General features: G+C 47.4%; 2 protein-coding genes across 3 annotated transcripts in view; one reads left to right on the top strand and one right to left on the bottom strand.

Annotated features, from left to right (window-relative positions):
• Positions 1–69: 69 nt before the first annotated feature.
• TEX28 (testis expressed 28) lies at positions 70–7,561 on the bottom strand. The gene is made up of 4 exons (XM_044911898.1): positions 7,526–7,561; positions 5,978–6,708; positions 1,079–1,214; positions 70–426 (listed from the first exon to the last, which is right to left on the bottom strand). The coding sequence occupies exons 1-4, from the start codon at positions 7,559–7,561 to the stop codon at positions 70–72; spliced, it is 1,260 nt and encodes a 419-aa protein (XP_044767833.1).
• A 6,914-nt stretch (positions 7,562–14,475) lies between these two features.
• TKTL1 (transketolase like 1) overlaps positions 14,476–15,535 on the top strand; it is a 34,777-nt gene continuing 33,717 nt past the window's right edge. For both annotated transcript variants that reach the window (XM_044911777.1, XM_044911776.1), the window contains exon 1: positions 14,476–14,612. In XM_044911777.1, the coding sequence (XP_044767712.1) occupies positions 14,476–14,612 (137 nt within the window). The remainder of the gene's footprint in view (positions 14,613–15,535) is intronic.

The following is a 15,535-nucleotide window of genomic DNA, read 5'->3' as shown; positions in this document are numbered from 1 at the left end:
TATCTAGGTAGGGCTGGCTGGATGCCCTTGACACCCAGGAAGCAGCATGAGCTAGCAAACCCAGGCCCTTTAAGTCCCATCTGATAGAGGCTTGGAGTCCTTGGAATACAGTCTCCATCTGGACGGGACCCAGGCCTGCCAGTCTGTGGCAGGGATGGCATGCCGCTTCTGCCAGGCCAGGGCCCCAAGGCCAATCAGCATGAGTGTGGTGCATGCGCGCAGGCGGGAATTCACCAGTGGCAAGGGGCAGGTGCACACGGTGGAGATGAAGCCCAAGAAGATGGTGGCCAGCGTGAGGAGCAGGCTCACGAATCGGAACATAAACTTCTGTGGACGGATCCTGAAGTTCTCCATCCTCTCCAGTTGTGTCACTTGCTGTAGAGTTTCAAGCTTAGATATACGGTTCTTGAAAGTCTCCATGACCTCCTGCACATGACAAGAACACACACCCTCATGAAGTGCAGTCACTTACCTGAGTTCCTATGAGGTACCCAGCAAATGTTGGTGAGCTGAAGATTTAGGAGGGAAGGCAAGAAACTAGAGCACTTACATGCTAAGGGCCCTGTCCTGTCTCAGTAACATCCAGTGTGGCCTAAGACTGAGAACCTGGCTATGCGAGAGCTCACCAAGGACAGGAGTAGGGTCTAAGGGTGTGGAAGAGAGTGAGGCTAACCATTACAGGTGAGGGAAACCCTTCAGCTGTGCTTGCTAACCGAGGGTCAAAAGCAGGGCCTTGCAGAGGGAGCTCCCCGCACCATCAGAAGCTGCTGGTGACTCATAAGCAGCCCCTCAGGTGGCTCTGAAGCACTCCCAAGTATGAGAATCGCAGAGCCCAAATTCCCAGGTCAGCTCAGCTGGATCAGGGCAGGGGGTGGGGCGGGAGTGCAGCATGAACAGAGAAATAGATGCTGCTCGCTCTAAAGCAAATGTGTGAGTTGCGACTGAACCCTCTTTCCTTAGTTTGCAGGGGTATCAGAATGCACCTGCTCATCCTTTGCTTCTCTCATCCCTATATCCTTCTCACTGGTCATTTCTTTAAAAGCTACCGCCCGCCCCCCCCCCCCCATGAGGTTCTCACCCATATCTCCTTGGCTCTCTCATAGGACAGATAGGCCATTTTCTCCTCCGTGCATGCCAGAGTCAGTTTGAGGTGGTAAATCTCATCCAGGTGCCCCTGCAGGTGCTCATTCACCTGTTCTTCCATCAGCGCTTGTCTTGGAAGCAAAAGAGAAAGTAATCCTCCCCTGAGTCCCCTGCCCAGAGGTTGTGCTGGTGGTGAGCAGCCCTATGTCAAGACTATAGTTGGGTTCAGATTGCTCCTTCCTCCCCTCTCCTCCTCCAGGTCGGCCTCAGATGCACAGCAGCCACACACACACTGATACACAGGTGTATTTCATAGACAGTTACTCTTTCATGACAGCTTTATAAAACTAGCCATAGACTAAAAGTTGTAGAAAGAAAACTCTGAATTGTCCATGCCTGCTATTAAATTCCATATAAATTCCCAGCACCAGTGTTTGGCAAGCAGTAGTTATTCCATAAAAGTCCATTGATTATAGGGATGGAGCAGTCACAAAAGACCACATATTGTATGATTCCATTTATATGAAATGTCCAGGGGCACCTGGGTGGCTCAGTCAGTTAAGCGTCTGCCTTTGGTTCAGGTCATGATCCCGGCGTCCTGAGATGGAACCCTGAGTTGGGCTCCCTGCTCGATGGGGCATCTGCTTCTCCCTCTCCCTCTGCCCCTGTCCCTGCTCGTGCTCTCTCTCTCTCATAAATAAATAAATAAATAAATAAATATTAAAAAAAGAGAAATGTCCAGAATAGGCAAATCCATAGAGGCAGAAACAGATGAGTGGTTCCTGGCGCCTGGGTGTGGGGAGTGGGTGGGGAGTGACTGCTCATGAGACAGTGTTTCTTTTTGGAGTGATGACAATGTTCTGGAATGAGACAGTGGTGATGGTTGTACAACTATGTGAATATACTAAAAACCACTGATTGTAAATGGGTGAATTTTATGGGATGGGAATTCTATCTCAATAAAGTTGTTATTAAAACAAAAACAGGGATCCCTGGGTAGCTCATTCGGTTAAGCATCTGCCTTCCACTCAGGTCATGATCCTAGAATCCTGGGATTGAGTCCCACATTGGGCTCCCCTCATTGGGCTCCTTGCTCAGCGGGGAGCCTGCTTCTCCCTCTGCCTGCTGCTCCCCCTGCCTGTGCTCTCTCTCTCTCTCTGACAAATAAATAAAATCTTAAAAACAAAACAAAACAAAAAATGAATTGTGGCAATGGTTGTATACTTAGTAAATTTACTAATGATCATTGAAACACAGAGTTAAAATGGTGCATTTTATGGCATGTAACTTATATCTCAGTAAACCTCTTAAAAACACAAACAAAACGTCACTAACCCGTATGTATTTAACCAGCTATGTGTATAAGTTATAAAGCATAAAAACATGCATGGAAAAGATAAGGGCCCAATGAGGTTAGTGAGGTAGGTGGAAGGAGGGTGGGGTTGGGAAGGGATGATGTGAGAGCTTCAAGTGAACCTTCTAAAGTTTTACTTGTTAATAAAATAATATGTGAAACAAATATGGTAAATGTGAAGATTTGAAAAACCTGTGGGTGGGTACACGGTCTTGATCATGTTATCCTCTACATTTCCCCCTGGGTTTGGAATATTTCATAATTTAAAAAAACTTTGAGGTTCTTCATTTGAGCACCAGGAAGGACAGGCCGGAGGCCAGAGGCCATGTGGCTTTTAGCGTCGTCATTTAGAGAAGAGCCAAGGAAGGCTTGTCCCATGGGTGCGGGGTGGGTGGTGACGCTGCAGAAGTGGAAAGGTACTGGAGAGCCCTGGAGACACAGAATGGCTGAAGCCTGGTACCCTGTGGAAAACAGGGTAATGGAGGGTGCGGCCGATCAGATCACGGGGTTCTGGCATGCACAGAACATAACCAGGGGTGCTGTCACACAGACAGGGAATATGCGGCAAGGAGGTCAGTTTGGTCCTGCTTCAGGGACTTGACTGACACCCACATAGAGTTGTCCCCCAGGCAGTTAATGAGCTTAAACAATCATTTGTTGAAAACCAATTTGTCAAGAGCTGGTTCATGACAGTGTTTCAAAGAACAGTCCATTAGTCCCTGCCCTACTCCTCGTAGAGAAGAGAGTGGACTGACAATGCCCACAGAGAGGGGGAGGCAGCACGGTCTCCACTTGAAAGGACATTCCCCATGCCTGTCTTTCCATTTACATGAAGGATTCAGACAGAACGTTCAAGATATTGGCTATGCTCAAGTACATATTCACGAATATACTCTTCACGGTTATGAAGTCAATGAATAGATTCTTCATTAATATATTTATAAGAATTTACAAATGTATTCTTAAATGCATTCTAGAATAGATTATCAAATAAGAAAATGTTAAGTCATAAGGATATTCTCGGAGTCTCCCCTCGTCTCTGGCCCCCAACCTCTGTGCCCTGCAGTACAGCTGACTCTCCTCCCTGTCCCTCCCTGAGTCAAGGACCCCTCTCTGTCCCACTCCTACAGCTGCAGAGGCAAGTGGACCACTCTAGAAAATGCCCTTACAGGGGCACCTGGGTGGCACAGTCGGTTGAGCGTTCAGCTCTTGGTTTCAGCTCAGGTCCTGATCTCAGAGTTGTGAGATCAAGCCCCACAAAGCCCCACAAAGCCCCCAAAAGCCCCACAGGCTCTGTGCTTAGGGCAGAGTCTGCTAAAGTTTCTCTCTCCCTTTTCCTCTGCCCCTCTCCCTCTGCCCCTCCCCTCCACATTCTCACTCTCTCTCTAAAATAAATAAATAAATCTTTTTTTAAAAGAGAGAGAAAACACTCTTACAAAGACAAAATGATGACCAGCCAACCAAAATGCCCCCGAAATCTTCCAAAGCTGTGAAAGCTGCCCTTGCCAATATAAATTGTCCTAAACTTTGTTGTTGTTGAAGAAGAGTATATTCTTGATCATACCTGAAGATTGGTTTTCAGCAAACTGAGCTAGAAACTAGTGGCTTGCAACTTGAAAGGTCTGAGATGGAGAAACAGATGTAGGAGGGATCAAGCTCTATGGGTAGGGTGGGGTAATGCGGCAGGGACAGAGTTGATCCTCCAGAGCAAATGTGAAATCACACACATCCTTATAGGAGGGAAGCAGAGGGAGCTTTTACACACAGAGGAGAGGCCCATATGAAGACAGAGCAGAGAGAGATGTGAAGATACTGCCCTTGAAGATTGGAGTGATGTGGCCACAAGCTAAGGAGCCCGGCAGCCACCAGAAGCTGGTGTGCAAGAATGTTCATAGTAGGGCGCCTGGGTGGCTCAGTCGTTAAGCGTCTGCCTTCGGCTCAGGTCATGATTCCAGGGTCCTGGGATCGAGCCCCGCATCGGGTTCCCTGCTCCACGGGAGGCCTGCTTCTCCCTCTCCCACTCCCCCTGCTTGTGTTCCCCCTCTCGCTGTCTCTCTGTCAGATAAATAAATTAAATTTTTTAAAAAAAAAGAATGTTCATAGCAGCTTTGTTCATAACAGGCGCCCCAAGAGTCCCAACATTTTAGATTTAGTTGTCATGTCCTACAAAAATCACATCCAAGGGGCGCCTGGGTGGCTCAGTCGTTAAGCAGCTGCCATCGGCTCAGGTCACGATCCCAGGGTCCTGGGATCGAGCCCCGCATCAGGCTCCCTGCTCGGCGGAAAGCCTGCTTCTCCCTCTCCCACTGCCCCTGCTTGTGTTCCCTCTCTTGCTGTGTCTCTCTCTGTCAAATAAATTAATAAAATCTTTTTTAAAAAATCACATCTAAAAGAGACCTATAATTCTGATTCATTATCTTATTTGATAGTGGGTTGCCCCGTAATATTTGTTTAAAGATTTATTTATTATTTGAGAGAGAGAGAGAGAGAGAGACAGCCTGAGCAGGATGGGCAGAAGGAGAGGGAGAGAAACTTGACGCAGGGCTCCATCCCACGACCCTGAGATCATGACCTGAGCCGAAACCGAGAGTTGGATGCTTAACCGATGGCGCTACCCACCCAAGCACACCCCCCCGTAATATTTTTAATTGTCCTTTATGGATTTTTCAAGCAGTGTAAATGCAGGTAACATTTCCCTGTGAAAATAGAAGAGGACTGATTCCCAAGTGCCTTCCCACCCCCTCCCACCATACACAGAGGTACTAAGGGACCACAAAGTCCTTACTTTACTGAGAATCTTGGTTCCTAAGTGAATCTCTCCTTCCACGGCCATGCTGTTGGGAGGATTAGAGCTAATGCAGTACCTGATGCAACAGACTGTGGGCATTGGGGGGGGGGGGACTATGGCACCACTGAAGGCCGGCAGGACCCTACGAAAGGTCGAAACAGGAATGGTGAGGGTCCTTTGACAGACTGAGTATGCCTTTTTCCCCCTATTTGTGGGCCCTAGTCTTGTCTTAGATGAAAATGCAATTGACCCACCATACAGTGGGGAGAAAGCATTCCCCAGACAAACATTTTCAGAATAAAAATCGCATACAGGACCTTTGGCCCCAACTCAACTATGAGCACAGGTGAAGGGACAATGGCCAGTGAGATATCCTGCTTCCCACACTATGCTATTCTAGCAGATGCAGGACCCCTCCCTGACTGATGAGGGGCATCTGCTGGGCTCACCACCACCGCAACTGCCTCTCACCACCCCAGTCAGAGCCCATGGCTTCTGGGACCACCTGGCAGGGCCCTGAGCTGGGGCCTCATTTGCCAGCAGAGGATCCAGGCAGGTGTGCAACAGCAAGCAGGGGATAAGCCCTCTCCACTGTGGGGCCCAGTTGCCCAGAGAAACACTGACCAGCTTCTCCCCCCTCTCCCTCCCCCTGACCCTCCAAGTCCATGTCCTCGCTCCCCTTCACTTTCCTGAAGACAGTCCTGGGGGCTGCTGTCCCCAGAGCCAAGGCCGCAGAAGGGGCTCCAGCTCACCTGCATTTCTCTTCCCGAAGGGACTCCAGTAACACCTGCAGGTCCGTCAGATGCTTCTCCTTTAGGCTTTCATAGGACACCTGGAGGCTGAGGTGGAGTTCCCTGACTTCTTTCAGGTCTTCCTTCATCTTCTGCAACGGCAGGTTTCGCTGCTGGGCCACGCACTTTGTCTCTGAGGGCTTCCCTTGCTGTGAGGCTGCGAAGTGACTCTCCAGGGGCAAGTGTCTTCCAATGTCAGGCAGGCTGGTGGACAGGCTGTCTTCCCCACCTGGGTTGGGAGGCTCTGCGGACGGCGCCTTCTGGCTGGGCTGCTTGCACTCGTCCAGGCTGCTTTCTGCCTTCGGCACTAAGCCCTTGGGCCTGCGGCCTTCCTCCAGCTCCTGCAGCTGCTGGTGACAATGACGGAGCCTTCGCTCAATCTGGTCAATGGTGGCAGAGGCACGCTGGTTCACCTTCTCGAAGGCCTGCCGGATGTGGGGGGCCTGGTGCCGGTCGGCTTTGGACACCAGCTTGAGGTAGCCCACAGTATTCTCATCCCGACTGGCCTTCTCCACTCTCAGCTGCTCGGAGAGGTAGAGGATGCGGTGCTTGACGCTATCCTGTAAGTTCCGGGCCAACTCCCCATCTGAGAGACTGGAATGGCCACTGGGGCCATCCTCAGTGGATGACAGGGACCTGCATGAGGGAACATTGGAGGGAACGGTTGCGCTTGGGCTCTTGGTGTATTCTGCCTGCAGTGGGAAACAAGAAATCATTAACAGGTACTTCGGTGAGCTGCAAATAGTAGAACTGGACTTGGTATTGCCTCACTCTAAAAATACTTAGGCGTAAGCACAGATTCTTACATATGCAAGATCTGTGCATTCAAGATGGGCCCAGCACAGGCCGGGGAGGTTAAGTTCAACTTCCAGGCCCCTCTCCCCTTCTTTTCAGCACCTGACTTTTTTTTTTTTAGATGTCACAACCCTCAGATCAAGAGTCGCACGCTCCTCCGACTGAACAAGCCAGGCATCCCCAGCACGACTTTTTGCTCTATGACTGTACCTCACTAGAACCCCCAGATGGCTAGAATCCTCCCTCCACACCTGTTCTGTCTGTTCTTGGACTTCCTTTCTTCCAAGAAATACTAACTGTATTGGTATAAATCTCATTGCTTTTTTTTTTTTTTTTAAGATTTTATTTATTTATTTGACAGAGAGAGAGAGAGAGACAGCGAGAGAGGGAATACAAGCCGGGGGAATGGGAGAGGGAGAAGCAGGCTTCCTGCTGAGCCGGGAGCCCGATGTGGGGCTCGATCCCAGGACCCTGGGATCACGACCTGAGCCGAAGGCAGACGCTTAACAACTGAGCCAACCAGGCGCCCCTAAATCTCATTTCATAAACAACTACTCTTGTAAAGTATGGAATAAGCGCATTCCCATCAACCCATACGGTTTCTTATATTGCTACTCCCAGGGAGATAGAAGAAGTAGGCAAGGAGATTTGCATCCTGAAAGGTTCATTCCTTCATTCAGTCATTCATTCAACACACATTTCCTGAACGCTTACCATGTGGTACAGAAGCCAGACACATTCCTTGTTCATATAGAGCTGATGGTCAAGGGTGAAAATGTCTATTGTAATGCAAATGAATGAGTCTCTCACATGGGCAAGTTAATAAACCACTTGGAGGGTCAATTTTCTCATCTCTAAAATAAAGATGCCCGGGGCGCCTGGGTGGCTCAGTTGGTTAAGCGACTGCCTTCGGCTCCGGTCATGATCCCGGGGTCCTGGGATCGAGTCCCACATCAGGCTCCCGGCTCAGCGGGGAGCCTGCTTCTCCCTCTGACCCTCTCCTCTCTCATGCTGTTTCTCTCTCGCTCGCTCTCTAATAAATAAATAAATAAAATCTTTAAAAAATAATAATAATAAAATAAAATAAAATAAAATAAAAGATGCCCATAGGAGCATAGCTGAAACACAGTGGACCAGAGCAGAATGGATGGTGATGAGCTAGGAGAAGTAGGTGAAGTCAGAATAGGTGGAGGAGTGCCTGGCTGGCTCAGTCGGTGGAGCATGCAACTCTTGATCTTGGGTTTGGGAGTTCGAGCCGCACGTTGGGGGTAAAGATTACTTAAAAATAAAATCTTTTATTTTTTCCCCCAATGCATGTAAACATTTATTGAAAAATAACTATTTTTAAAAGACTTTTATTTATTTATTTGAGAGAAAGATAGAGAGCGAGCCAGTGAGAGGAGGAGCAGAGGGAGAAGAGGGAGAAGCTCCCCTGTCCCCCCCTGGACAGGGAGCCCGACTTGGGCCTCAATCCCAGGACCCTGAGATCATGACCTGAGCCGAAGGCAGACGCCCAACTGACTGAGCCACCCACGCGCCCCTGAAAAATAACTGTTTTTAAAAACAAAAAAATCAGGGGTGCCTGGGTGGCTCAGTCAGTTGGGCGTCTGTCTTCGGCTCAGGTCATGGTGTCAGGGTCCTGGGATCGAGCCCCGCATCGGGCTCCCTGCTTGGTGGAAAGCCTGCTTCTCCCTCTCCCACTCTCCCTGCTTGTGTTCCCCTCTCTCTTTGTGTCTCTCTCTGTCAAATAAATAAATTAAATCTTTAAAAACAATCAGTAGGAAGTGGTATTGTTTTATATTAAAAAATAAAATCTTTTTTAAAAAAGAAAGAACAGGTGGAGCCTCCGTTCTGTTTCTACTTTTTAACTGTAAGAGCCTTCACAGCCATTTTCAGTCTGCAAAGGATTTCCTGGTGGTAAATCAGGAGTGATTATATTGTAATACATAAATTAGTTCTGTGTATTTTATTGTATGCAAATCATACCTTGATTAAAAAAATGTCATACCATTATACACCTAGCAGATTGGCAAAACTTAGACTAATAATAATAAATGTTGGCAAGGATATGGAGCAACAGGAACTCTAAATCACTCCAGGTGGGAGAGCAAATTGGTACAAGCACTTTGGAAAAGCACTGGTAAATTGTAAAGTTGAAGACATGCATAACAAATGGCCCAGCAATTGCATTAATAGGTATAGCCTTGGGAAACAGGTACACTAATGTTCCCAATAACCAACTACTAGAAATAACCCATCTGCCCATTAATAGTAAAATGTTCAAGTGAACTGTAAAATACTCAACAATATACTACTATACAGCAATGAAAATGAACTACAGCCTTGAAAACATGAATGAATAAGCATAATGTTGAACAAAAGAAGCTAAACACAGAAAAATCTATATTCTATATGGTTTCGTTCATATAAAGTTCAAAAGCAGACAAAACAAAATGATGTTGTTTAGGGACAATAGACAATAAAGCTATAAAGAAAAGTGTGGGGCGCCTGGGTGGCTCAGTTGGTTGGGCGACTGCCTTTGGCTCAGGTCATGATCCTGGAGTCCCTGGATCGAGTCCCTCATCGGGTTCCCTGCTCGGCAGGGAGCCTGCTTCTGCTTCTGACCCTCCCCCCTCTCATGTGCTCTCTCTCTCTCATTCTCTCTGTCTCAAATAAATAAAATCTTAAAAAAAAAAAAAAGAAAAGAAAAGTGTGGGCACTGGTAGCATAAACATCAGAATAGTGACTCCCACTAAATTGGGAGAAGGGGAATTGATCGGGAGAGACACGTGGAGGCCAAGGTGCTTGGCCCGAATAGTAGTTACAAGTAAGTTCATCTTATCATTATTTCCTAAAATGTATGTTGATGTTTTCTGTGCCTTTATATACAACTGCCAAGTTTCACATTTTTAAAAGTTTTTAAATGGTTAGGGCGCCTGGGTGGCTCAGTCAGTTAAGCATCTGCCTTCTGCTCAGGTCATGGTCCCAGGGTCCTGGGATCGAGCCCCGCATCAGGCTCCCTGCTCAGTGGGAAGCCTGCTTTTCCCTCCCCTGCTCTCCCTGCTTGTGCTCTCTCTCTGTCAAATAAATAAATAAATAAAATAAAAGTTTTTAAATGGTCAATAAGTGGATTTATAACACATTAGAAACAGCTGGAGAGAGAATTAGTAAATTGTAAAACAGAGCTAAAAAAGCATCCAGGGACACCTGGGTGGCTCAGTTGGTTAAGCATCTAATTCTTGATTTTGACTCCGGTCATGATCTCAGGGTTGTGAGATCAAGCCCTGCATCAGGCTCTGTGCTCAGCATGGAGTCTGCTTGAGATCCTCTGTCTCACTCTCCCTCTGCCCCTCTCCCTGCATGCTCTCTCTCTCAAATAAATAAAGAAAATCTAAAAAAAAGAAAGCATCCAGACTGTAATACAGAGGTACAAACAAATAGAAAATTTGAAAAAAATATTAAAAAACAGAAGGCATGGAAGATAGAATGAGAAAGTCTAACAAAATGAGGGAATGGCAAAATTTTAAGAGAGAATCACAAAGAACTTTCCAGGACTGACAAAAGACAGCTTCACAAATTCAAGAAGCCAAATAAATCCCAAACAGGAAAACAGAAATAGACCCACACCTAGACATGAGATTTTTAAAACAGCCAGATTTAAAAAGCTAATTACCTTTAAAACCATGACCTTCAGACTGAAAGCTGACTTCTTAGGGGCATCAATGAAATCCAGAAGAGAGTTGAGTAATATCTTCAATATGCTGAGAGAAAAGCTGTCAGAGAGAAAAAAAAATAGGTCATATTCAAATAATCGGAAGACAATGTCTTCAGACTTTTCAGCAAAGCACTGGGGACAAGAAAACAATGAAGTAATGCCTCCTAATTTGGGGGGGGGGATGATTTTCCAACCTAGAATTCTACACCAAAACTGCCTATTGTGAGATTAGACTAAAGACATGAAAGAGCTGAAATCCTTTACCTCGCCTTCATTCTTTCTCTGGAAGCTACTAGAGAAGGAGCACCACTAAAACCAGAGAGGAACCTAAGAACGAGGTAGAGATGGGATCTATAAAACAGGTCAAAAGGAAGCAAACAGAATCTCCAGGATGATGGAATGATGGAAGCGGTGCCCAGGCTGGCAGCTAGAGGGCAAGTCAAAAGTTTCCAGGAGAGGGGCGCCTGGGTGGCTCAGTCGGTTAAGCGTCTGACTCTTGGTTTCAGCTCAGGTCATGATCTCAGGGTCCTGGGATCAAGCCCCGTGTCTGGCTCGGTGCTCAGCATGGAATCTGCTGTCCTCTTATCCCTCTGCTGTGCCCCCCCACCTCTCTCTCATAAATAAGTAAAATCTTTTTTAAAAAAGGCTCCAGGAGAGAGCACTCCAAGGAAATGAAGTGCATGGAATGCTGGGCATCTTTGGCCAGCTGGAGAGGAGACATAGATGAGATAGGGGAAGTGCTGGCCAATGAAAAGTAGTAGAGACGAAGCAATGTGGGGGGGTGGGGTGGGCAAGCGTTAAGTCTAAGGTAAACAAAACACTGGGAGAGAAAAGAAAAGTCGTCAGAGTGATGGCTCAATTATAACCAGTGTTTCCATAGACTTGATAATGTGAACACCAATGATCTAACCCAGATTACTACATACCATATTAGAAGAATTTGGAGGGGTTGTGTGAGAGAGAGCTACATTATCATCTTCTATAGTGAAAAAAAACAATCAATAATTCCTAAAATATAAAAATAAAAAATAGCACTATAAACAATTTATTTAGGGGCGCCTGGGTGGCTCAGTCGGTTAAGCGTCTGCCTTCAGCTCAGGTCATGATCCTCCTGGGATCAAGTCCCGCATCGGGCTCTTTGCTCAGCTAGGAGCCTGCTTTTCCCTCTCCCTCTGCCTGCCGTTCCCCCTAGTGGTGCGCGCTCGCTCTCTCTCTCTCTGTCAAATAAATAAGTAAAATCTTTTTAAAAAAGCAAGTAGGGGACACCTGGCTGGCTCAATCCATACAGCATGCAACTCTTGATCTCAGGGTTGTAAGTTCGATCCACACACTGGGTGTAGAAATGGCTTAAAAATAAAATCTTTAGGGGCGCCTGGGTGGCTCAGTCATTAAGCGTCTGCCTTCGGCTCAGGTCATGATCCCGGGGTCCTGGGATCGAGCCCCGCATCAGGCTCCCTGCTTGGCGGGGAGCCTGCTTCTCCCTCTCCCACCCCCCCTGCTTGTGTTCCCTCTCTTGCTGTGTCTCTCTGTCAAATAAATAAATAAAATCTTTAAAAAAAATAAAATAAAATAAAATCTTTAAAAAAATAAAATATAAAGGAAGTAGGAAATAGAGAAGATTAAAATTTGTTAAAGACTGGCTCTACTGTGGAATTTAGATATAGGTATCATTAAAAACTCAAAATTGGGCGCCTGGGTGGCTCAGTCGGTTAAGCAACTGCCTTCGGCTCAGGTCATGATCTCAGGGTCCTGGGATCGAGCCCCGCGTCGGGCTCCCTGCTCAGCGGGAAGCCTGCTTCTCCCTCTCCCACTCCCCCTGCTTGTGTTCCCTCTCTTGCTGTCTCTCTCTGTCAAATAAATAAATAAAATCTTTAAAAAATAATAAATAAATAAATAAATAAAAACAAATAAAAACTCAAAATTGAGAGAATATGTTGGTGGAAAATTAAAGGTAACCACTAGAAAAAAAGCCAGGTACATAATATCCAAATAACCAAGAAGAGAAAAACAATTGAACTCTATTATTAAAAAAAAAAAGTAAGGAAAGGAGGCACAGAAAGAAACAAGATATTAGGGTAAATAGAAAATATAAAGTAGGATGCCAATAAGATGTGATTATCAGGGGCACCTGGGTGGCTCAGTAGTTAAGTGTCTGCCTTCGGCCCAGGTCATGACCCCAGGGTCCTGGGATCGAGCCCTGCATCGGGCTCCCTGCTCGGCGGGAAGCCTGCTTCTCCCTCTCCCACTCCCCCAGCTTGTGTTCCCTCTCTCACTGTGTCTCTCTCTCTCTCTCTGTCAAATAAATAAATAAAATCTTAAAAAAAAAAGATGCGATTATCAATGATTCTATACCATGCTCTTAAAGAGAACACTTAATACCATAAATATAGGGCGCCTGGGTGGCTCAGTTGGTTAAGCGACTGCCTTCGGCTCAGGTCATGATCCTGGAGTCCCGGGATCAAGTCCCGCATCAGACTCCCTAAAAATAAATAAAAAGCAACAGGTTGAGAAAAAAGATTTGCAATTACCTCTAATAGAGAACAGGCTAATCAACATAATATGTAGAAAATTCCTACAAATTAGGGAGCTAAAACAAACAATCCAGTATAAAAACAGTAAAGGATAGTGATAGACAATTCAGGAAGGACAAACAACTGGGATGGCAATAAACATACAAAAAATGTGCAACTACAAAGATATCAGGCAAACATAAATCAAAGCAATGACTGAATACTATTTTCTCATCCAGAGAATGCCACACATTAAAAAGACTAACAATATCCAGTGTTGATGAGGATGTGGGGAAATGAGCACTCATACTCTGCAGTAGGAGTACACATAGCTTTGTGGAGCACTTAGGCAATATCAAATGACATTTTCAATGCATGTGCCCTTTACCCAAGCAAAAACGCAGGAGCCTATTCGCATTCAGGGACATTTAAGGGCTCGGCAGTTTTGAATTAAGATGCTCCCCAGTATTTGAACTTAGGATATAGTGTTGTGGAGATGGTGTCATTCACTGGGGGAGCCATTCTGGTTCTTGTAAGATCAGCTCAAAGTCGGAGGGACCAGCTCTCTGAGACTACACTGTGACCCTGAGGAGATGGGAAGCTCCCAGAAGTCAAACTCCCTCAGTAAAGCTACAGGCTAGCGTTGGGCTAACGCCACCTCAAGGGTCACAAGGACCTTGCGGCTTGCCATACAGAAGGTTCTAGAAAGAGAAAAAGAGGTAGTGCAAAGACACCATGCTGTCTCAGGATAGCATGCCTCATCTGCTGAGAAGCCTGACTGGGGCAGGGCTGCTTTGGAGGGTGGGGGTCGGGGGCCAACAAAGGGTAAAATTCTAGCATGGCTTTCTTTTTTAATATTGTGATAAAATGCGTAAAACACGACTTCACCATTGTAACACTTTAAAGCGCATAAAAAAGGCCCCTTCACCACACTCACCATGAGCGGAACGACGGCAACATATAGTTCCAGATTTGTTTTATCACCCCAAAAGTAGATCCTGGACCACCCCCCACCCCCAGAGGCAGTCCTCTTTGAATTGATAACACAGTGAAATATATAAAGAAATTAAATTATTTCGATTAATGTCCCACACGCTAAGAACAAGTGTTCAAAAATCCATTTAGCGGAGGGAACGTTGCGCGGAGAGAGCTCTGCGCGGAGGGATCTGCACAGCACCGCACGAGGGGGCCGCACCACGCCGCGCGGAGGGATCTGCACGGCACTGCACGAGGGAGCCGCACCACGCCGCGCGGAGGGATCTGCACAGCCCGCACGAGGGAGCCGCACCACGCCGCGCGGAGGGATCTGCATAGCCCGCACGAGGGAGCCGCACCACGCCGCGCGGAGGGATCTGCATAGCCCCGCACGAGGGAGCTATAAAGCACTACCTCGCACACCCTACGGCATTCGCTCCTCAGACACCGACGCGGTGGTAGCGATGGCGGACGCCAATCCTAGCACCGCGACGGCCGCCGAGGAAGCCAAGCCTGACGCGAAGACTGTTCAGGTGCTGCGGGACATGGCCAATCGCCTGCGCATCCATTCTATCAGGGCCACATGTGCTTCGAGCTTCGGGTAAGGTTCCGTCGTCCAATTCCTCGTGGCCTTGAGCAGCCGGCCTGGCGGCAACAGAAGCCTGAGGTGAAGGGAGCCCTCGGGGGGCTGGGCGGGCTCGGTCGTAGAGGCCCCGTTTGGGACCGTGGGGGCGCAGATGGCGCGCCCGGGGGGGCCTTCCCGTCGCTGCTCTGCAGCGGCGAAGCTGGCGGCCCTGATCCTCAGGGCCTCCCCGCACTTACCAGGGAGGAGCCCGGAATGTGCGTGGGCAAGCGGGGATAAGTCCAGGGGCTCGCGGCCAGGCTGGCGCTGGAACGGGGTGCGTGGCCGGGACTTTCCCTGGAAGCTGTTGCGCTCGATGCCAGCGTCCCGATCCCAGTTTGGGGAGTGTAACAGAAGAAAACTATGGGCGAGTAAGAAGTGGAGAAAAGGAGATTTTTCTAGTCAGGTAGTGTTTTGTTGACTTCTGATCCAGTATTTTTAATGTAAGCTTTGTTGTAGGGTGCTTGTGTGGCTTTAGTGCAAGGGCAGTGCTAGCCTCAGCATGATTCGGTTCGCTTCAAGTTTTTTGGAAGAGTTTGAGAAGGATTGATGTTAATTCTCTAGATATTTGGTAGGATTCACCATCAGGTCGAGAGTTTTCCTTCGGCAGAGAGGTTTTTGACTACTGACTCGAGATCCTTATTAGTTACGGGTGTAGTTAGAATTTCTATTTCGGAGGCCCCTGGCTGGCTCAGTGGGTAGAGCTTTTGATTCTTGATCTCAGGATCATGAATTTGAGCCCCACATTTTCTATTTCTTCCTCGTTCTGCCTTCTTGAATTTTGTTTCTAGAAACTTTGTTTTTTTCGTATCTCAAGGTTTTTTTGTTTTCAAAGATTTTGAGAGCGTGTGCGCAGTGCGGAGGGGAGGGCAGATGGAGAAGCACGAGCGCGGGGGGGGGGG

Source organism: Neomonachus schauinslandi, chromosome X (genome assembly GCF_002201575.2).
Source record: "Neomonachus schauinslandi chromosome X, ASM220157v2, whole genome shotgun sequence".
Classification (NCBI taxonomy): domain Eukaryota; kingdom Metazoa; phylum Chordata; class Mammalia; order Carnivora; family Phocidae; genus Neomonachus; species Neomonachus schauinslandi.
Note: the sequence above shows the minus strand (reverse complement) of the source record. Positions and strands in the feature narration are given on the sequence as shown.